This window comes from Haliotis rubra, unplaced genomic scaffold (assembly GCF_003918875.1).
Source record: "Haliotis rubra isolate DU_JTF1 unplaced genomic scaffold, ASM391887v1 Scf30, whole genome shotgun sequence".
Lineage (NCBI taxonomy): Eukaryota > Metazoa > Mollusca > Gastropoda > Lepetellida > Haliotidae > Haliotis > Haliotis rubra.
In genome coordinates, this window is record NW_025766969.1 from 955,707 (window position 1) to 980,059 (window position 24,353).

General features: G+C 38.3%; 1 protein-coding gene across 1 annotated transcript in view; it reads left to right on the forward strand.

Moving 5' to 3' along the window:
- Window positions 1-24,353, forward strand: part of LOC124282566 (nucleolin-like) — a 229,537-nt gene that overhangs the window by 140,687 nt on the left and 64,497 nt on the right. Inside the window, exon 9 of the mRNA XM_046718576.1 lies at window positions 23,531-23,691. Within this exon, the coding sequence (XP_046574532.1) occupies window positions 23,531-23,691 (161 nt within the window). The remainder of the gene's footprint in view (window positions 1-23,530; window positions 23,692-24,353) is intronic.

Here is a 24,353-nt window from a genome sequence, read left to right on the forward strand (position 1 = left end):
CAGCCCCCCTTAAAAACGGTGAGGGTGTAGCACGAGGCATCCTCCGATGTGCCTCCAGCCTAGACCTGTTACCTTTATTTTAAAAGTATTCTTGATGTATGTATGCATGTAGGTAGGGGATTGGTTTTGACTGGGACTTGAATTTGTTGCTAAGTTAAACAAGATGGTGGCATTAACCTAGCAACAGGACTTTAGCCGAGCATCAGTATGCCCGAGAGATGGTCAACCCAGAAAACAATTGACGGAATGGGTGGTACGCTACCGCGAGTGGTGTCGGCGATCAACAGCGAGGTCACTCGACTCCTCGATAAAAGACCCATCGAAGCCATTCGAATGAAATCCGTGATGACCGAAACGGCTGTGCCATCGCGTCACGGCCAAGAGAAAAACGGAGGGGACAAACGTCGAGCCACAGACCCCGTATGGTCCATGAAAACATACCACATCGACCGAGTGGACATCAAAGACGACGAACCGAATTTGTACTACTTGCAAGACGGACCGGGTAGGGGATTCGTCCAAGAGGAATTACAAATCGTGCCTCATGACACGGTATTGCCCCCTTATTAAAGATTCGTCTTATGTTTCTCATACATGTGGAGATTGATCGAGAAATGGTTGTTCAGACGCATCGGGGTGGAAGTCCATGGCCTCGATATTTACGCCGCCCTGCGTCGAGTCATAAGTCGAGGGAAATTCACCAGCCTGTACGATAGTTTAGGTCTCATGGGAACCGAACGGTTACGACGCCTCATGGATACGTTAATCGATTATAGCTTCGAGACCCGAGAATGCGATGTCTCGTACTCCTTAATCCACTTCGAGGAATTCATGGCAGACCCACTCCATAAAGTCGTCGCCGAAGATTATGGCTTCATTTAAATCCTGTTTCCAAACCCCGTTTGCTTTCCAAGCTGATGTAACCCGATTTTAAAATAACTTATTGTGGCTTCTAAACAATTGTTTTCAGCTATAAACTGGTTTCAAATACAGCTGTGTGCCTTGCTTTGTATTCAATACTCTGACGTCAGCTCTAGACAGTGTTGCTATGCTCGGCCGCCATCTTCGTTTGGCTTAGCAACGATGGTCATGTAGGGCCGCCGTTACTATGCACGGTCGCCATCTTGTTTGGCTTAGCGATGACGGTCATGCAGGGGCGGCGTTAATATGCACGGTCGCCATCTTGGTTTGGCTTAGCAACGACGGTCATGCAGGGCCGCGTTAATATGCACTGTCGCCATATTGTTGACATAGCGACGACGGTCATGCAGGGCCGCCGTTTCTAAGCTCCTCCACCATCTTTGTTTCACCTAGCAACACCTTCCAGTGTCAGCTTGGCTTGCAAAAGTTTCTGCCAATCACTACAAAAATGACTTGGTTTCCTGAAACCTGGAAACCATCCGTATACTGGGTAATTTGGGAATCCAGTTGGTTTCCATTCACTGAAACTGAGTAACTGAGTTTCCAACTAGATTCCATTTTGGATTCTTTGATTTTTGCATTTCTGTAAATGGAAACCAACAAGAAACTAAGGTTAGAGGTTTCTTGTTGGTTTCCATTCCTGGAATTTGCAATTGAAGTTTCATTAAATGGAAACCAACATAAAACCAGAATACTAGTATGTAGTTTCATGTTGGTTTCCTGTGCACTGTTTTGAACTGAGTAACTTAAAATTTGCAAGTATTTGGCATGAAGTTGACCATCCTGGCCTTTCATATGATGGGGAATTTTGACAATCTAAATAGATGGATGATATTCTACGATGAGTAACAATTTTCACTGTAGTAATGAAAAATCTTAAACGTCAAAACGTGAAATTTGAGGGAAAAATCGGTTTAATTATGTTTGCTTTAGAATGTGAAAGAGCATAAGCATTTAGGAAGTTTAGTATAATGTAATTCAAACAATTGTCAATCCGGTACATACATTACGGATTTCTCAATAACTAGAATATCAGGGAATTGCACTATGAATAGAGTTTGTGAGTAATGTTTACCATTAAAAGCATTTAAAGTTAGTATGCTTTGACAGTGAGTTCAAGTATTTGACAAACGATCAGTGTCATGTCATATGTATGTCGGGGTATGTGTGTCAGCTTCTTTGGGGTTGTCTCGTCTTAACAGGCACCTATTATCAAAATTAAATTGCTGTAGAAGTAATGAGTCGGTAATCAGTGGGCACGCGCGAACTTGTGACATTTTATAAAAGCAATGGTTTTATGTACTGAAGTGGTCATTTTCGTCTTTTATGTCTTGAAATCACAACCAAATTGGGTCAGATAATGTTTTCATACCTGCCAATCGAAAAGGGATTAGGTATTTGTTATTACACACAATGCCCCTACACACAATTGCCGCCATTTTGTCACTTGATCTCATGAGAAGTTGTTTTGAAAGTGGGTCAAAGTGTCTCCCGTTATTAACACAACAAGGAACCCAGCACAATGGATTATTCCTTCGCTTGTCCATGTTATCTGAATCAAGAAAATGGCAATGCGAGTTACACTAGAAGCTTTGGAGGCTCGGGTACGTGAAAACTTGACGACAGGAGAAGTCGTCGATCGCGGAGGGAGAACGGGAACATTCCACGACCATGTCAGGTACAGTGTAAATTTCTTGAATTAAGCAATAGCTCATGTTATGTGTAACGTTTAATGTACATAAGTAGCTAGGACAGTAAATATGAAATTAAAATTTTAGACTTGATGGAACTCGATAAGCAACTGCGTGTCGAAATGCTGGCAAGACATATGGCTTCCTTTACTTAGTCAACTCAAGAACTCAATTGTGATTTGGACCAGGTCACATACGACTAAATGGTTCATTATCGTAATGTATGAAATATTATCTTTGCAAGAACAATATGAACCACAAATATATCCAGCAATGTCACGACTCAAGATAACTTCCAAACGTATTTAGAAGTATTCGAATATTATTGCAAGAAATCCAATGATTGGAAGTTCTATATTAAAGTTTGTTATTGAAAATTGCTTTTGATATTTGTACCACTGAAAACAATACAGTGGGGGATAGTGAGTCATTTTGCATTTATAGGAATTCTCTGACCAGATTTGGTGCATGGTTAGAGTGAAGTTTCAAAATTCTTTGTCTAGTTATTAGAGTTACAAGACCTATGCCCAAAAACAATCGACAATATTTTTCAGCCAACTTTTAGGACGATATTTATCATGATACTATAATGCTGTTGAGTGGATAAATTGTCAACACAATATTTTGGGAAACTGTTTTTTAAAAGGTTTTCAAGTCAGTATAGGATAGATTACTGATGTATGAGGTAATTTAAGTTAATCATCTGATGTAAACAATTTTGCACTTAGAATGTCAAGATATTTAACTCTGAATGAAGAGATGTGGATTTTGTTAGATCCACAAAAGAAGTTTGTAAAGAAAGTTGGATATATAGAACGTTTAATAGGATATGTTGGGGATACATTGATGTACTCAATCAATCAATCTTTATTCAGAACTGAAGGCCACAGGCCCATAGTACAGGTATATACAAAGTTCAAAAGCAGAGTGGGTTTCTCTTCAATATCGCATGGTATATGAACAAAGCAATATTTTCAATCAATCTACGATTAGAAGTTGACAACAGTTGGATAAATTTATGTTTTGACGGTTGTTTCGTAAAGTAACTGGGTATATATTTGCTTCTAATGTTTCTATAATAATCACAAATTAGCAGAACATGGTTTTCATCTTCCAAGACATTCATTTTACAGTATCTGCACACAGTAGATTTCTTATGAAATTTTCCCTTATAACAACTTAAATCATAATAAACGGAACAAAACTGTGATAAGGCTAGTCTTACTTTCTTGATATTGATACAACGTACATATGGTTCACACAAGAAGTCTTCTTTTAACAGGGAATAAGTAAATGTACAGGGACTATTTTGGAGTTTTGCATGCCACTCCTGTATAAAGCAATCTTTGCTTCTTCTTACAAGTAAATTTAAGAATTGGTGCTTATTTCCAACTCCCTGCGATATCCACGCATAACCTAGTCCAAATCTAAATAAAACTGTTTTTACATGTGTAATCCAATTAAACCTATTACGCTCGGCGCTTGCGTTTAATTCTAGATTACATAAAATTTTGTAAGCTTTAAATGGGTACGTGAAGAGGGCATGGAGAGGAGCTTTAGCCAGCAAGCAATACAGCGTTTTAGAGTGTACACATGAATAGGATATCTACCAGTTTCTCCAAGGACAATTGTATTCGGTGTGGACATTCGCACACCAAGGAATCGTTTACATGCATAAAGCAATACCCTTTCCAGACAGTCATGTTTGTGAAAGCCCCATAATTCTGACCCATACAATAATATGGGTAGTATCTTACAGTCGAATATTTTGAAATAGACATCATATGACAAGTCTTTAAAGCTACGAAGGCATTTTGTAATAGACACTAAAGCTTTCTTTGCCTTAAAGATCGCATATACCCTAGGGGGTACAAATACATAAATCACTAACTGGCATCGTTATAAATGAAACCCCGTCATTCAAACTACTCATTTCGACCTTTAATTGACTTAAATCGACCTTTTTGACAACAGTGCACAATTCTCACCCGCGAACGAAATTTCAACCAATGAGAGCGGGGCGTCTCTGTGACGTCATATGAGGAATAGCTTTGAGGGCCGATGCAGAATTCATCTACATTTTAGGAGGTAAATTATCTTGTTTACAGGCTTGTATAAACCTGAAATCGTGACAATTGTTGTGGAAAATGAAAGCTATATGTTCCCACAATCTACCGTCATTTAATTTTGTCTCCTGCTTTGCCTAGTTTCCGAGTTACAACTTGTTTTCATAGACGATTCTGTCAAAATCGATTGGTGTCGTTAGGCCCTATTTGTATAATGACTGATCCAAATTGATCCCATTTCTGTGTTTTTTACCTCGATATTTAATCATGTGATGTAAAAATCTGTTTGTATTCTCAAAACAGTGTCGGCCCATAAGTTTTCACATGCAATACAGCAATTAATACTCCCTTGTTGTAACCCGTGTTAGGTGGTATAAACCTACAGATGTTATTTGTCATCATTCACTTGATGGTCAGTTAATGAATTTATAACAGGTATAATTAGTGGTAACACACTTAGATTACCCGACAAAGGTTCCCATTTGGCATTTCTTGTGTCTGGAGTAAATATTCAACATTATAAACATCGATCAAAGGATTAACCGATAACACGCTGATTGATTAATTACTTTTATCTTACACAGCGGAATTGTCAAAAGCTAGTGTTTATGTATGTAGATTTACTAATCTATACTGAATACACTCTGTCGTGTCGGTGTCTGCGTAAAAACAACGTCCTTCTTTCAAAGGATTAACCGGCAATACATTGATTGATTGCCCATTATTGGCTAACTAAATTACTGTTTTTTAAAGAAAAGCGGACATTATGCAATTAGTTGCCAGGTGTGCTATCTTGGGTGACCAGTGAGACTATACACCAATACCTGAAAAGATTTATCACTTTTTCGTATATTAAACTGTTAAAAGACACATCATTTGGAACAGTTTTGTGGATATTGATGGATACATTCCTCAAACAAGGTAATGGCCTGATTTGTTCCTATAACTTTAATCTGTTATAATTTTAATATTTGCTTTTTGTTTTTATTCATTTGTCGTAGCATTCAACAGAATCATTGTTTTCGCCGTGAAGTGTAATGAGACAGACAACATACACTAGTGTGTGTGTGCAAATTATGATTCACATTGGCAAACTATAAAATGTCTAGATATTACAGTTCTGTTATAAATTCACTATAAGTATCAGCAGATCGTCTGCTTTTTATTTAGTTTCAAAATGCATACAAGTATGATAATAAACTAATTAGGATTATAAGACCAAATATAAAGACACACATTGACTAGTATCTACATACTGGTGAGTGGACATTAACCATGTGAATGTAGCAAGAAATTTATCGCGCAGTATTGTGACCCCCACCTCGCTTCCGTGGAAGAAATCGTTATGTTATAAGTTGTGTCATGCAAAATCCGTTTGGTTATGATTCCAATACATATTTAACTACTGAGTAGAAAGTAGTTTTGATTTTCTAACTTGATGAAAACAAACTATAATCTCATTAATTCTAACAGACTTTACGATTTTCAAAATGGCGGCCTGTGTCGGTAACATCCGCCAGTCTGAGGATAAATGCTATTTAGGTTTGTTTTCACCGAAGTTACAAAATCAAAACTACTTTCTACTTGTATAGTAAAATATGTATTTTATTGATAATAATAGGATTTTGCATGACATAGCGTATAACATAACAATTTCTCTCCTGGCAGCCAGGTGTGGAATCAATATAATACTACTTACAATATTATTGTTACTTCGACCACAACCTCACTTCCAAGGAAGAAATCGTTATGTTACAAGTTGTGTCATGGAAAATCTTTATGGTCATCAATCATATACATATTTTACTACAACTAGTAAGTAGTTTTGATTCTTTAACTTCAGCGGCGATCTGAACACAAGTAAGATATCGCTTCAGGCTTCCACAACGCTAAACCGCACTCACAAACATAACCCATTTAGCACCGAACTACAGGGTCCTGTGGAAATCTGTGCATGGTGACACCATCGCCCGACCCTAGGAGCAATTGGCGACAAAGCAGCGATTCGGCATGTCATAAATGTTTCATGTCGAAATCATCAAAATGATGAGCGTGCTACACACTTTCTATACAACTAACTGAAAATCGTTCCTCATATGACGTCACTGCAGTGCTCTGGCGACAGAGTTACGTAACCTGTCTGTGGTTTCGTTGGCGGGCGAGAGGGAAGCAGGCGACTTTTTGGCCACTTTTAATCGCTCGGTATTAATTAACCACAAGTTTTTAAAGAATAAATTTGGTGTTCCGCATAAGACTAACCACAAATCTTTCATATGTAATGGTTAAAAGAGTAACAAAAAACAAAGTTTATTGGTTCTTTCAGTGAAATGTTTTTGGCAGAGAGGGACCAATTTAGAGTTCTATTAAATGATACTCCAAGGTACTGGTACGATGTAACAACTTCAAGCATAGCTGATTTATATGTCCATTTTTCTGATTTTGATAGTTTAGGTCCTTTTTTAAAAATCATAATTTTAGTTTTATCACAGTAGGTTTCTAAAGCATTAATTTGCCTCTGTAGACCAATTACTGACTCTGATAAAAACACCACATCATCGGCAAACATCAAAATAAATATTTCAATAAGATCTGGATATAATTGGATGCCAGTGGAACATGAATGGTTAATCTCAGACACTAGATCGTTGATAAAAAACGAAAATAGGAAAGGGCTTAGGACACAACCTTGCCTAACACCAACAGGACAGTCAAATACGTCTGTAAGAACATTGTTATTTGTGCGGACACCGGCTTTAACATTTTCAAAAATACTTTTTAATGTTTTATCCATTTTTGAATGGAGACCGTGTTTATTTTAGACATACTAGTACCATAATTTTGAACTTTGTATATACCTGTACTATGGGCCTGTGGCCTTCAGTTCTGAATAAAGATTGATTGATTGAGACTAAACATTGATGTACATTGCCAACCTAAAATTATATGAACTTGTTAATTTTGATTCTTTTGATATTAGCATATCTACACCTTGCAAATTTATATTTATTCTTCTATTGCCATGCCTTATTGTTATCAAGAATACAATATCACTTAGAAAGTTCCTGTTTTTCCCTTAATTTCTACATTTCCAGCATTCCATTGGGGCAGTGTTGGAAAAACTGAAGATGACTAACTGATCTTGACCTGTAACAGGTATGTGTAATCCAAACCCTTCAGTAAATGATGTACATAAAATTATCCAAATAATGTAAATCCTATGAATCAGAAAAATACATAAAAATTACACAACCACTATTTTCGTAACTTCCAACTGGAAATATTTTCCACTTATACACATCTCCTTTCAGAAGCAGTTTGGCGGTTTTGGACGAACAAGAGGGTTCGTTCACCTAGAAGACAAAGAAGTGGGAAAGCAGAGGCCTTTGTCCGTAAAGAACAACAAAAGATTCAGATGTGTAAGTAAATTCTAATTGTCTCAATTCTAATGTTACACAGGTTAAATTTAAGGAAAACCTTATTTGAGAAAAAATCAAGTTAATGTAATTTCTTGAAAATGAACACTGATATTCCAAAGAACTTTCAAAATAAACACTATTTAATACGTGCAATGTATAATTAGAAATATGCAGCTGAAAGAGTTTTAAATAGTACATAGTAAAGCGCCAATGTACATTATGTTTTGGTCTGGACATATTTCACCTTGCACACATCAATTACCAATTTATTAACAACACCCCACTAAATAATAGCTGCAAACACATTGTCAATAGCAGTATGAGATATTAGTTATGGAGGTCCGACTATGACCCCATTCAATTTCTTGTGTGCCAGAATGACCCCACATTATTTTTTAAACCCAAAAATATCTTTTCATTTTATTTTCAAAATAATGGATAATTCGTAGTTCTATACATATAATATCAAAGCATAATGTATGTAACATTCAGAAAATAAGTTATAGCTTTCACATGAGAATTTCTCGGAAAAATAGGCAATGATAGTAGGGCTGCAACCAATACACTATGTGGTGAATATGATACGTATCATGAATTTTGGGTAACGAATACGAATGATTATTCACGAATATAATATTGTAGTTAAGTGATTGATGCACTTTATGGAACGTCCATGTTGACAGGTTTGATTTGTCACAGCAATAACCAGTGATCTCATGACACTCAAATTTGGTATGTACCATATATGACCGTCTATAAGCCGAATTTTGAGGACCCAAAAAAGCAGTCTGTAGAAGGGGGTCGTCTTATCCATGAGTTACACTTTCGTCAAACTTTTTTCCAGGGTTAAGAAAACAACGTCGTATCACTTCGCGTGAACAAACAACAGAAAACGACTTTGTCAGTAGAGACGTCAAATTTGCAATTAAACATCACTAGACAAGATTAATTACCATTTAAGTTATAAGTTGTTATTTTTCCTTATCCTGACTCATGCTCTTTTTGCTTGTCTTCTTCTTCTTGCGAACATAGTGGAACACTTGTATCTCCCTAATTGAAGCTCCCTTCAATGTAAAATCACTAATTAGTACACCAAGAGTTACCTCCCTTCCACAAGCGCGGGAACGATGGCGCCACCTCCACCCATGTGCCTCACTCTCTCCTTCTTCGCCCAGTGAGCTGGACGTGAGAGCGCCTGTGTCTCCCGACACACTATATCCTTTGATTATATTTAGTTAGTTACCTTGTATAGACATCTATAGAGGTTTAGCTAGTATCCTTCAACAATTATATATTGATATTTAGTCGTGTTTCTACTGTTTATTCACGGGACGCCATGTTTGTTCTGTGGATTACGTTGATGAAAATTCTGTACTGTTGCAGATTCGTTTTTAGTCTGCTGCTGATCCATTTTAATATGCCCTAGCTGTACTGCGCCATGTTCATTTTATTCACGTGGCAGTTGCGGTACTAATTTATCCAATTCTGCCTTTAATAAATAATTACTTTATGTTTGAGACGCGCAGCAGATAGGTCGCGTATGCAGAGTCTAGCCATGACTGATACACCTGAACCCCTCGCCAGTCTACTGCTGTTGGTCGACCCCCCTCCCGTCTGGTGTTCCGCTAGAGTGGTGGAGAGGCGTGGGGCGTAGTCCGCCGCTTCAAGAAGCGTCCTGCTTCCCCAGACATCCCATCGTCGCAGCCGAAGACTAGAGGGCTTCTACTGCATCTCAGCGCAGACTTCACACCCCAGGGCAGCGTCGACCTCTGAGGGAAATCAGCGAAGTCTACTAGAACTTTCTGAGCGAGATTGTTCCGTCGCAGATTTGGGCCTGTATGATGATCAGCCGATCATCATACCTGATAATACATCAAAGAATGACCGATGTCGGCAACAGTGATGTCAGCGCAGATCAACATGCAGCCTGATGTACCAACGCTGATATTCGATGATCTTCCTGAGGGTCCATTAAGCTACCAACACTCAACGCAGACTTCGCGACCCCCAGGGCAGCGTCGACCTCTGAGGGAAATCAGCGAAGTCTACTAGGACTTTCTCAGCGAGATTGTTCCAGCCGCTGAACTGGGCCTCTCGATGATCAACCGATCATCATCCCGGCGTCACATACAAGAAAGCGACCAGTGACATCAGCAGAGATCGCCATGTAGCCTGATGTCTCTACACTGATGTCAGGCGACTTCCCTGAGGGCTCAGCAGCTGCTGTCATCGCCAGAGGGCACCGACCGCCGTCGTAGACCATCCCAGACGAGCTGTTGAGGCAGATCATGACCATGATGGAGGGCCACTACAGGCGGGAGAAGCTTAGCCAGCCCAGGGCCTGAGCAACGCAGAGCGACACCCCAGAGGCACCCCAGTCAGCGTAGCAGCCACGACCGAAGCAGCCTTCGAGAAGGAAGTCACAGACCACCTCGACGAAGGACCCAGATGTACAGTCTTCGCGAAGGCCTTCAGCGAAGACGGGAGAGATCGTCACCGTCCTCGGCCTCATCCTCAGATGCGGACTCAAGGTCATCCCATAGGCGTAGATCACCTAGAGCGATCTCCACGCCCGTTCACCACGCCCGATCTCCACGTACATCACCCGCGTTGATCACCTCGCGGGTCACCACACAAGTCGGCACACAAGTCTATAGTCAGGTCTCCCCAAGCGTCACCCGACATAGAGATAGCAGCACACAGGTCACCATCAGAAGAGCATCAACCTCTCATCACCGATGCTGGTACAGAAGATGATGGAGGCATCATCTTCTCAGACGCTGAGATAAGATATTGGATGGTAAACAACCTAGATATCTTCACCATCCAAGAGTGGCAACTCAGCGCAGACATACCTGATGAAGGAAGACGATGCAGACGTCGTCACCCTACCTCCGATCGACCCGATTGCTGCGGTGCCACAGAATGTGGACACAGCCTACCATTAAGCCATGTAAGTTCAACGCCAGAGGCGTATGTTCTTTGGCCTTAATAGATCTAGAACGATCAATGAGATTCTTATCACCAGATTTCGTAACACGACTTCTGAAGATGATAGGATGATCTACTCGGCTCTACTTATGCAGAACCAGCAAGAACCACACCCTGTATGAAGCTAACGCTCATATATTGATCGGACTCTAGACACTTCGCTAAGGAAGTCCCAAGCTGCCTCCGCAAAGGAACTAGAGCCTCACCAGTTACAAGGGGCGTCCGCGGAGGAGTAAGCGCGCCCGACCCACATCCTGTTGAACACAGAGGTCGTTCCACGAAGCAAGCATGAGTCAGGATAAGTATAAAATATCAATTTTACTCTAAAAATTACATATATATATACTGATCGGGGCTCTGACTTCGATACCTTCGAAAGGTCGCGAAGGCTAAGTGGCTCCAAGTCTACTTCACCCAGAAGATCTAGAAGGGATACTTGAGCTTCGTGAAAGTCTCCGCGTTCACCACCGAGGAAGTATCCTCCAAGGTCTCCATATACTAGCCACTTTCGTCATATATAGCTACTCTTCAGTCCGTTCAAGACATATCGCATAAGTTGTCTATCAACTGTATGCCATATGCCGATCTATAAGCCTACGTGAAGACATTTGCACAGGCTATTTACAACACAAAGCGTCGCTATATTAATTAGTCAGCGGCGTTTCATAGATCTTCACAGAAATCAACTTTCCGTATAGATTGCTAGAATATGCTATCCCGCACTACGATACGATTATCTACATGCGTGACCATTAGGCAGATCTGCAGACAATTCAATATCGAAATTGAACAGCAGCCTTGTTACAGCGAGTATAACTCATAATCGTCAACGCTTTCTGAGAAGTAATATGTACAACAAGTTCAGCTTTTAATTCTACAATTATGACGATACATTCATGTATACAGTCTACAAGCTGACAACTTGCAAGTTTATTGTACCTTTATATAAGGAAAGTCGAATTATATTCAAAACTGAAGTTACTTTCCGCGACAGCCAGGAAAATAACCTACCCAGCATTAATATTACAGAGCGGGTATTTGGCGCCGGAGGTTTCGGCGTTTACCATTAACCCTCGAAACACGTGGTCACTTTCGGTTAACCGAGGGAAGCTACGGTGAAGACCGATGATTATGCTAATATAAGCGGCGGCAAGATTTTATACAAGGTTTTTTCCTGCTACACCGGTGACATCACAGCGCGGGTATTCTACAGAATCAAAATGCCTTGTTCTGATTGGACCGCGATGGACAACGCCCTACACAGAGGTCGATCTTAGTTCACAGTTCAAGACTTACGTTACAAGTGACAACTATATATCAGTGAACGAGCAAGCCTCCTTACAGTCCAGTTAATCTGAACCTTCATGATTGGGCTGCTTTCTTCAGGTTAGAGACCTCCCCTGTCAAGTTAGGACGAGGGCAAGGCAGTCAGGCGATTTTACATAAAGTTCAACGAGGACAGACACACCTGGTTGTGCACCTACATCGTCAAGGATTTCACAGCGAATTTACCTAGACGACGGGATACAAGTGGATCTAAATCCACAGCGTCTCAGACTACAGCTGAATTTCATCATCAAGCTACTAACACAACTAGATGGTTAGTAAACCTACTTAAGCTTTCTGATTGGAGGATTAAAACGGAAGTTTCACGCTCCAACTTGGGGATCTGTATATAGTGCTCCAACACCTCACAAGTGAGGTTTATGAACACGCCTGGATGACATACTAAGTCTCATGTACTACCATCTCCTTTTGGATCAGAACTGTCATACTACGTGCCTTCAAGACTGATGGACCCGATCCGACCCTCCATGAGCTTCTAATACTCATGATATTAGAGCACTAACTTCTACAATTGATCTACACAAATGTTATTTGAAATTATGGAGGGGTTAATTCTGGAGATCCGATATGGTGGTTGCCAACCATTATCTGAGAGATATCACCGCCGAGGACATCTCAGGTATCCACCAATTCGGTCCCATGGTCCTTGCACAACAGTTGACAGTTCCTCGGAGAAGATAAGTCAATCTTACAGATTTCTACTTATCTTATAACAGTACTAAATAGCTACATGCTATATATAATTTGCTTAAGTTCTTTTATTATCTTAAGCTCAGTACTATGGTTATTATATCATACAATATATAAGTTAACAACTCTACAGAGTTTGTTATTATATATTTACCTTAAGTTAATCATATCTTAAGCGTAGTACTATGGTTACATTATAAATGCATTAGCTAAAAAACTCTACAGAGTTTGGGGCTATTATATACGTAGCTTAAGTTAATTATATCTTAAGCATAGTACTATACTCATATTGTAAAAATATATTAGCTTACAAACTCTACGGAGTTTTTGCTATTATATAGGTAGCTTAAGCTTATTCATATCTTAAGCTCAGTACTATGTTTATATCATATAAGTATATTAGCTAACAAACTCTAAAGAGTTTTTTGCTAGTTGGCTTAAGTTTCATCATATCTTAAGCATTATGGTTACATTATAACATGTATTAGCTACCAAATTCTACGGAGTTTTTGCTATTATTTATGTAACTTCAGCTTATTCATATCTTAAGCGCAGTACTATGTTTATATCATATAGGTATATTAGCTATCAAACTCTAAAAGAGTTTTGCTATTATATATTTGGCTTAAGTTTCATCATATTTTAAGCTTTATGGTTACATTATAACATGTATTAGCTAACAAACTCTACGGAGTTTTTTGCTATTATATATGTAGCTTAAGGTTTCCTTCATATCTTAAGCTCAATACTATGTTTATATCATATAAGTATATTAGCTAACAAAACTCTAAAAGGTTTTTTGCTATTATATATTTAGCTTATGGTTTTCCTTCATATCTTAAAGGTCACATGCAACCAAAAAATCAAACATAATTAAAACACAATTATCACTTCTTCATGACATATAATATGCATTGCTGATTATGAAAAAACAAATAAACAAAATTATAAGCGTATAATCGCAAATCAAAAGTGCAATATTTTGTACTTGGGTTTACCTCCCTCGAAACGAAGCAGCCGGGATACCGAACCCAGTCAGAGCGGGTGGGTGTGCACTCAAGTGTAACGGCTGGTTCATTAGCAGATGCCGCCTTCACGGCTCATTGTGTGTGTATATATAGAGATGTTGGGTTTTGTAAATACATGCTCATTTTTGTGTATAACATTTTGCAATCAACAGACATCATAACATGTCATGTGTTCAAGTATCACACACCTGCCTGTCTGTGTAATTACATAATGTGACAGAGACCCGAACTTCGGGCCATAAATCAATGCGTTTTGTTTATGGTGTATAGCCTGATTGGTGTTAAGTTCAAATTGCATGTGGTCAGTGATCGAAGTTGTGTATTGAATATAGTCATTAGCAGACAGGCAGGCAGACACACAGGTGTCAATAAAACAAGACATTGAGTTTTGTCTGTGACAACGACATATCTATATCACAGTTAGAAATTGTGTCAACGCTAAATAATGACATTGCTTTTAAGTATCGAACTGAGAAAGTGACTCGGTAAGAAGAACGTGTGGTGAAATAGACAAATGAAATTATATAAACAGTTTATTTACTGTCATAACATATAAAAAGCTCGCGCCTGTGAAATATCAACAAAACATTATGAAAATAGCTCACACCAAAGCCTTCACCGTGTATTCACCAGACAGCCCGCTTCCGAACCTATTTCACTGCGCACGTGCTATGAGCGCAGCCCAGCTGTTGAAACCCGTATTCCCCAGAAAAGTCTGTGGAAAATTAGTGAAACGTTTGAACTCCGATTTCGCGCGTTTTTTTTCATCACGTTATTTTTCAACTTTATAAGTTGAATTTGCAATTTTGACGCTTTGTTTCGGTAAGTCCATACCGAAAGGTATCAGAATCTGCAAAGTTGTGTTTTACGTTGCATGTGATCTTTAAGCTCAATACTAGGTGTATATCATATAAGTATTCTAGCTAACAAACTCTAAAGGGTTTTTTGCTATTATATAATTAGCTTAAGTTCATCATATCTTAAGCATTATGGTTACATTATAAAATGTATTAGCTAACAAACTCTACGGAGTTTTGCTTTTATATATATAGCTTAAGTTTAATCATATCTTAAGCTCAGTACTATGTTTATAACATAAAAAGTATATTAGTTAATAAACTCTAAGGAGTTTTTTGCTATATACATTTAGCTTAAGTCTAATCATATCTTAAGCTTAGTACTATGGTTACATTATAAGTCTATTAGCTAATAAACTCTACAGAGTTTTGGCTATTGTATATGTAGCTTAAGTTACTTATATCTTAAGCACACTACTATACTCATATTGTAAAAATATATTAGCTAACAAACTCTATAGAGTTTGCTATTATATATGTAGCTAAAGCTTATTCATATCTTAAGCTCAGCACTATGTCTATATCATATAAGTATATTAGCTTACAAACTCTAAAGAGTTTTGCTATTATATAATTAGCTTAAGTTTAATCATATCTTAAGCTTAGTACTATGTTATATCTTAAAGTATTTTAGCTAACAAACTCTAAGGAGTTTATACTAGCATATTAACAAGCTTAAGTCTATTAGTCTTAAGCATTGTATTAATGTTATATATACTTTATCATAATAAGTACATTGTAATAACCTTTATATGGCAGCTGATAAGTTAGCAGCAGGAATTCATCAGTTCAGTGCCTTTATGAAGTTCCCATAGGGTTATTACAATCATCACAGTTCAAATCACTAATTATTAAAATCCAAAATATTATATATACCCACCTCCTTTTCCGTTAGAGTTCTACAAACAAAAGAGCATGAGTCAGGATAAGGAAAATATGTAATTTTTAGAGTAAAATTGATATTTTATACTTATCCTGACTCATGAGGTAAGCCCTCCCATCCTCCCCACATAACACTTTGGATTTCCCTGTAAATTCAAATGTTGGGCTCAGTATATGAGGAGAGAGTGAGGCACATGGGTGGAGGTGGCGCCCTCGTTCACGCGCTTGTGGAAGGGAGGTAACTCGTGGTGTACTAATTAGTGATTTTACATTGAAGGAAGCTTCAATTAGGGAGATACAAGTGTTCCACTATGTTCGCAAGAAGAAGAAGACGACAAGCAAAAAGAGCATAAGTCAGGATAAGTATAAAATATCAATTTTACTCTAAAAATTACATTTTGCTGGCATTGTTTTATTTGCAGGGATCAAGATTACCGTGCGTATTTGTCTCGTACACAAAGCCGGAAATAGCAATCAGCTGTGCACACGTTTCCCGGCGAACAAGTTCAAACATGCACAATAATATAACGGGACGAATTCTGACGCAGTCATCAGTAAAATATAATACAGAATACCGTTATTTAACCCAAAGAAATATATCCTAGCATTGTGTAATTTTAGTTACAGTTTTTGCTCTATAAATTAATTAAGATTACCGTGCGTATTTGTCTCCGTTTACACAAAGCGGAAATAGCAATCAGCTGTGCACACGTTTCCCCGTGAACAAGTTCAAACATGCACAATAATATAACGGGATGAATTCTATTGATTGAATACTATTATTTAACCAAAAGAAATATATCCTAGCATTATGTAATAGTTTTTATGTAAAAAATATATAATCAACACTAAGGTTGTACGGACCATCATGAACGTGGTAAGCACGTGACATGGAACGAGGCGGTAATCAGTTTGTGATTGTTGAATGGGGTAAAATAAGCAAGCCAGTTTGTTGCTACAATAAATATGATATTTAGAGAAGCAAAATATATTATGCATTTTCTGTCAACTACACTTCGTTTCGATCCATGAGTAGACACAATATACATGACAGTGAATTCTTTGAATAATGTGGACCAAAGTTATAATTATTGGTAACTGCCAGTTGTCTGTGGGATGAGTTTGTCGCGTGTTTATTGTTAGTGGACTATTTTTCTTATTGTCATATATATATAGATGAAATATGGACACTTAAATAATATATTTTGAAACAAAAGTTGACTTCAGTTTTTATTTACCGATGGTACTTTTTCTCTTGGGTTCACATTTCCATACTCACCGATTTCACAAAATGGCGTCTCGTTGTTGATGCAAGCAGTGATCGTCGGGATATAAAAAGGAACACAAACACATGTTGCCACAATACACCGGTAATCTTTATTATGTAATATTCTCACCAACACTTAAGCTGTATATCCACTTTCCAAATGGCGTCTCGTTGTTGATGCAAGCAGTGATCGTTAAAAAAAGGTAAACAAACACCGGTAATCTTCATTATGTAATATTCTCGTAATGGTGTCTCGTCGTTGATGGAACATACTTACCGGGTACTCTGGTCTCTGTTGGCCGCGACCCATCGCAGGGGGGCGGCCTATCCATGAGAGATATGATTTTGACACTGATTTTGAGGGTCAAGTTTGGGGGTCGGCTTATCCATGGGGTCGGCTTATAGACGGTCATATACGGTAATAGTTATAGTCGACAGTACCATGTGCAGTCTTGGCAAACTAATATGACTTGCACTACTGCAATGCTAGTACATGTTCCATTTTTGCATATCTCACTTTGGAAAGGACATAAGGGTTCAAGTAAAACATGCTCCCTTAACAAAATCGTAAATATTCGTTAATATTCGGTTCTGGTGACCACGAATAACGAATTGAATTCATGAAGGGCTACGGTTCGATTCAGCGAATATGTGAGTGAATCGTTACAGCCCTAAATGATAGTATGAATTTATTGTGCATTCCTAAGAGATGTTATTATTTCAATGTCATTGTTTTCTATAAGTCACAACTGTTTTTTAGTGAAAGAAAATCTTTTTTTGTCAGTCATCAAATGTCCAACCCAAGCTAAGGAAATATGTCCTTCTCTCACTTGTCTCTCTACTCTTACAAATTTCACTAAGTTCTTCTGCGATTGAAACTTTTATCACTTTTCAGGTCAAATGATCAGTTTTGATTTATTGAACTTCGTGCTTATTGGACAGTGGTTACAGTTTATTTTTCCTCAAGCTTAAGGAACATTGGACAGTCTTCCTTTCTCAAGCTAGCTATATTGTTGACGAATGCTTGTTTGTACTGATTGTTTATTGTTTTCTAACTTTCAGAAGCTGGAAAGCTGCAGGAAGAAGGTCCTGACAACGATTGACTGTCCGGAGAAGAAGAAGCAGAAAGTTCTTCCTCTCTTGGGGAAAGAGTTAACATTTCTCAAATTGGAAAACCAAATAATATGGATTCATCTACATTGATGAGTTTAGGAATACATTCCATACTCACTGCTATTTATTCCCTTATTGCTTTTAATTATTTATGCATTTTGAAAATTCAGTTTTTATTAATGTGACCATAACAAATATCATTTCTTTATCAGCAAATTGTTGAATGTAAATAAACCTATCATGACTTTGTGTTTTATTCTGTTATTTGTCATCCTGACGGTTTTACCATTGTGCAATTGTATAAAATACCTGATTTGGTATGTGTGTGGCTTGAAACATAACCTCTTTTCCGGAGGAGCGGGTAAGGGGCCGGCACAACAGATTCAGTTCATGGAAACCAGGTTATAAGCTGGGAACTAGGTTGGAAACAACAATAAACTAAGCACCAGCAGGAGCCTCCATGGACGAGTGGGTACAGTCCCGACATGGATACCATCCAGATGCTGGTGCAAAATGTAGTTTCAGTTTTAATGGTAACTAGGTTATAACTTGGAAACCAGGTTGAAACCTACAACAAACCAAAACATGGAAACCAGGTTGAAACCTACAACAAACTAAAACATGTAAACAGGTTGAAACCTACATCAAACTAAAACATGAAAACCAGGTTGAAACCTACAATAAACGGAAACCAGGTTGAAACCTACAATAAACGGAAACATGGAAACCAGGTTGAAACCTACAATAAACGAAAAAACGGAAACCAGGTTGAAACCTACAATAAACGAGAACACGGAAACCAGATGGATCCTGCTTGGAGGAGTGGGTAATGAATCGCACTGGAAACCAGCCGGAAATGGTGCAAAATTCAGTTTCAGTTTTCATGGAAACCACAATGAAACTATAGGAAACTACATGGAAACCAACTGGAAATGGTGGTTTCCATGTCGTTTCTTCTCAGTTTCAGTTTTTTCGGAAACCAACGTATTTTTGAAGTGAATACCACGTCTCTAACTCACGTCGCTGGATTACAAGTCCTACGCTCTACCATCACACCACCAGGACTCCCAATAAGTTAATTTTCGGAACTTTGGGTCTAGGCTGGAGGCACATCGGAGGATGCCTTGCGCTACACCCTCACCGTTTTTAAGGGGGGCTGAGGGGCTTGAGTCCCATAAATACGCCTCTAAGCCGCATGTGATGCAGAACCCCCATTGTACTACTACTGAAAGTCATTTTGGTTTAAACATATTTTATTATTATTTATGAAAATGAATTGGGATTGGTGAGCAAGCATTACTGCTTATGTTAACACCGCTCCCATGCAACATAAAATACAAAATGAAATGGAGGATGTGACGTCATCGATATTGACTATTGCATAAATATATTTTTAAGTATACATCAAATACAACTATTCTCTAAATAGTCATAATTAGAGAGTTACAGTTGTGTGTGTCTAACAAGCTATTGTAGGAATATAAATCAATCATGAGAAGGTTGTTGAGTTAATTTAAGTATTTTCCTGAGACAATTTGAAGCAGTGTGTCTTGATATAATCGTGGACAGATTCATCTATTTTCTGGTTTACACAAGGAGTAAATTCTTTGTTTCTGTTCAAAATGGTATTCAGGTTATAACGTAAAAAGGATTTGGCATAAGAGGCAGTTCGACTGTAAACTTGTATTTCAGAGTTATTTCTTAAACTATATCTTGTAGTTTCGGAGACTGATGTAAATCTGAGTAGGTAAATTAATTTCTCTTTCAAATGATCACGAAAAGTTACCTACACAAAGTGTATGTTAATCAATTTATCTTATACAGTTTCATTAAGACTTCCACAAGATTCAGTTACATAGCAAATCAGTATGGTGTGTTTTCTTTGTAAATTACCTACTCCACTGTCTCATAACTGGGAGCCTCACAATTGGGAGTTCTCACAAATGGGGGTAGACCTCCTATCCTGCTGTTTACAGTTTCAATATTATTATGTGTATCTTTTAGAACATACATAGGCTGTACATTTTTTTTCCTTTGAAAGTTTTTTTTACAGCAATATTTACATTGGAAAATGACACATTTAACATAGTACACCAATCTATAACCTTAACACAAGTGTTAGAGGATGAAATGTCAACATAACGGCAACAGTTCCAATATGCTGTATTGTAATTTCGTATATCCTGGTTAATGAAAAGCTATTCAATTTGATGTTACTAAAAAACTGACAATAGATATTTAAGAAAATTAAATGTTTTATCTATATGCACACAATTTTTAAAGGAATTTTCTTGGTCACTGGATGCGATCCACCATCCTGTGCCTATGGCCATGCTGACCTTCCTCCCCCTACTACGGCCAACCCTTATGAGACGAGAGCCTTGACCTCTATGATGGCGCTACACAGAAACTGTTCCCTTCACGCCATCATAGAGGGTAGTTTTTGGAGATTGGACACGGTCTTCGCCTCACACTACCTCCGGGATCTGTCTGTCACTGATGTGGAAGGTCTTCACCAACTGGGTCTGTTGGTTCTGCCGCAGCAGTTGTCGTCAGCTCACAAACGCAGATAAGATGCAGTTCCTACCTTCTTGTCAGTCTTGCATTCTCTATATCAATGAAAGATATCGATCCTATATTTCTTGTTGGTATGGATTATATTTGGGCATAGATCACCTCACCTAGCTGGAACTAGGGCGTGTTAGTACTGTCATACCCATGACTCGATAGACTGTGAGGCCAGTCTTGTACTTTATGCAGAAGTGGTCGACACTCCACTTGTATACTCTCTGAGCAATCACGTCAGCGAAGAGTTGATTTCCAATTCCCTACATGGTTTTCGAAGCGTTCCGCTCCTAAGTCCTTTCTCACCTTTGATAAGTTTGATTAGTACTAACTGTTAAACGAGTTGAGCAACCAGACTGTTCTCCCTTTCACCGCCTTCCAGTGTGTGTCTGGAGGAGATAGTTTCGAAGCAGGGGCTGTCCAGCTTAAGGTCTTCGACTTAAGTTCACTGGGGTCACCTGATAAATCGCAGAGAGGCACTGCCTACTTGCAAAACTGTGTCCTTTTGCTTGTCGAAAGTTGCGTCTGGAAACCACATTAATTCGGGACCGTCCACACCCTAGAGTTTTTGTGCTGTTTAAGAAAAGGGTTTATCAGAAACAACCCATCACAAGTTCGGAGTTAGCATATCGGGAGTTGGTGCTTTCTCCAGGCCTCCTTGTGTTATGCGACCTCACGGTTGAAGAGTTGACACAGGGTAATCTGCGGCCCACCATCCAACCATGGGATAATGCACACCGTAAGATAGGATAAGTTTAAAAATTTGGAAATTTTATCCATAAATTGTATATTTATATACTTATCCTATCTCCCTCAATGGATTCCCACCCGACCTGCCCCTCATCACAGAGTACTGCAAGCTCCAAGACGAGAATGACATCACATGATCATCTGAGCAATGCTTATAGAGATGATTGACAGGTCATGCTATTAGAGTGGGGGCAGAGGTCAGGTGGGACAGAGGCCAAAAGATTTGATTCAACTTAGCCTACAGCACATTTCCATATTTGGGTCGAAGAAGAGAGAGGTGCATACCGTGAGATAGGATAAGTATATATTAATATATGTCGCAGTGTTTTAAAACACGACCACTGGGCTGGTGTTCAGTCTCTTTATTATGCCATTTGCCTTTTCCATTTGGGGTTTGTCAAACACGAGCGTGCCATAAACCAGTAATTATGGAAATTACATAGAGGTCTGCCACTGCCAGCATGGTGTGTCTTTATAAATTAATATGACAAGTAAAACTATTGTGACATTTTACATAATTATTAGATATAAATAATTATGAAAGTTAATGGTTACTAAACCATTATTAAATATAATTATTTGAATACAGGATTACACCTGACTTAATTATGAGAAATTGTTTTAATATGAACAATTCAAACAAACTTGCGTACCTGTAATTAGGGAAATTACATAGAGGGCTGTCACTGCCAGCATGGTGTGTTCCGGGCACGTGGCACATGCAGCTTTTATATCACCTGAGTGCACAGATTGCAGGAGCAGCATGTGCCAGAGCCCAGGATGTTCCAGCTGGCAGCCAGCTCATCTGTTATGGCAAGCTGTTAGGGACAAAAATTGTGAAATGTGCCAGGGGGTGCTGTGCAATACATTGTATGAACAATTGAACCTGTCACATATACAATTTATGGTTAAAATTTCCAATTCTTAGCAATGACTATTTTTCAAACTATTTTATATTTGCATTTGAATTTACAGACGTTATGAAAATGTGTGTCCGACAAAATACCTTGGGAACCAAAGGGTTAAGGAAAGGTTATGATGGTTCCCATGGTTCCATTAGGAGAGATCACCCATTAGAAATTATATTCAAGGTAAACTTGTGGATTCAGGAAAAAGGCAATCAAGTGTTATGCTTGACAACGGTACAAGAATCTGTATCGAAACGTCGCACTCACGAATAAAAAGAAGTTGTTATCCATAAAGTTTGTTCTATATTGTACTTCCCAACTTCTAAAATGCCACTCAAAGAAGTTAAGTGTTAGAGGTATTATTAAAAAAAATATGAATGATAATGTTGAGGATTGAATCATTGTTGATAAAATTTCACCAATTGTTTTTATGCCCACCATAAAGTGGAAGGAGGATACAGCTTTGAATTGTTGGTCTCTCATCTGTAGTTTTGATTGACGGGAAATCATTTAGGGATAAATATGCTGATACAGCCTTAGAAATTTGAGAATATATTTTAAGAATAGTCCAGATGACTACAAGAAATCTGGTTTGACTGTTGTTTTCAGAGTTTGTAGCTGGTCCTGCTAGAGCAAGACATAGAGAGATAAATATGAAGGTGACAAAAGATGCATGAAACAATACCTCAGTGTATAATGTGCACCACTACCCCTAATCCTTTTGATACAAATTTCAGGTAAAATTGCTATATTGAACAGTGTCTGCACCCACAAATGAAGATATTAGTGTTTGTGCTGGCAGACCAAGGATATTGCAATTAATTTTGAGACATAGCGATGCTGTACTCCAACAAAAACAGAATTCTACCCTTGTACTCAATCTTCAACTTATTTCAGGCGTACATACTCCTAAGGGTTAAAAATCATCTGGAGCACTCATTTTCATAAAAGATGAGACACATACCTCTAAAATAGTTAACAGAAATAGATGACTTACTGCCTTCAATTACTGATTTGTGTATTTCTGTCATATTTCAGGTATGGTTTTGTGTCATTTGACAATGAACAGGTTACACAGAAGAATCTCATCAAATACAAAAGTGGTAAAGTTTTCAAGGAACAGATGATTCTTGCCACATATGCAAAGATGAAAGAGAAAGATTCAAATGAAAAGAGAAGAAACCTACAAGAGATATCAGGTATCTATTGCATGTAATAATCTTGAGTTGTCAACATCTCTTGTATTTGTATTATTATCCGGGGGGATAGTCAACGTATAATTCGTCTGTCTATCCGTAATCATTTTATTTCCTGAGCATAACTCAAAAACTGTTCAAATGTTTTCAACCAAAATTGGAAGATACCGTATATTACCGTAGATAAGCCGAATTTTGAGGACCAAATAAAGCATTCTGTAGAAGGGGGTCGGCTTATCTATAGGTTACACTTTCGTCAAACTCTTTTCCAGGGGTAAGAAAACAACATTGTGTCACTTCGCGTGAACAAACAACAGACGATGACTTTGTCAGTAACAACGTCAAATTTACAATTAAACATCACTATAGTCTGTTTGACTTCATTTGAGACCGATGAATTGCTCACTAACACAAAATCTAATAATTGCAACACAACCAAAGTTTGCACAGTCACATGAAATCAACAGACCAACTCCGATGATTTGCTTCATAATTTTGGACACCCGAATAAAAAAAGTTGTTTAACAAACGATCATTATTTTGTTGTCACTTTTCGCTATTTCTTACGAGGGAGGACCACTTGCTGTTAGAACAGCCAGGTGTGCGTCGTGTAAGTGTGAAATTGCAATTTCATTGCACACGCTTGTTGATTACCTGGCTGTTCT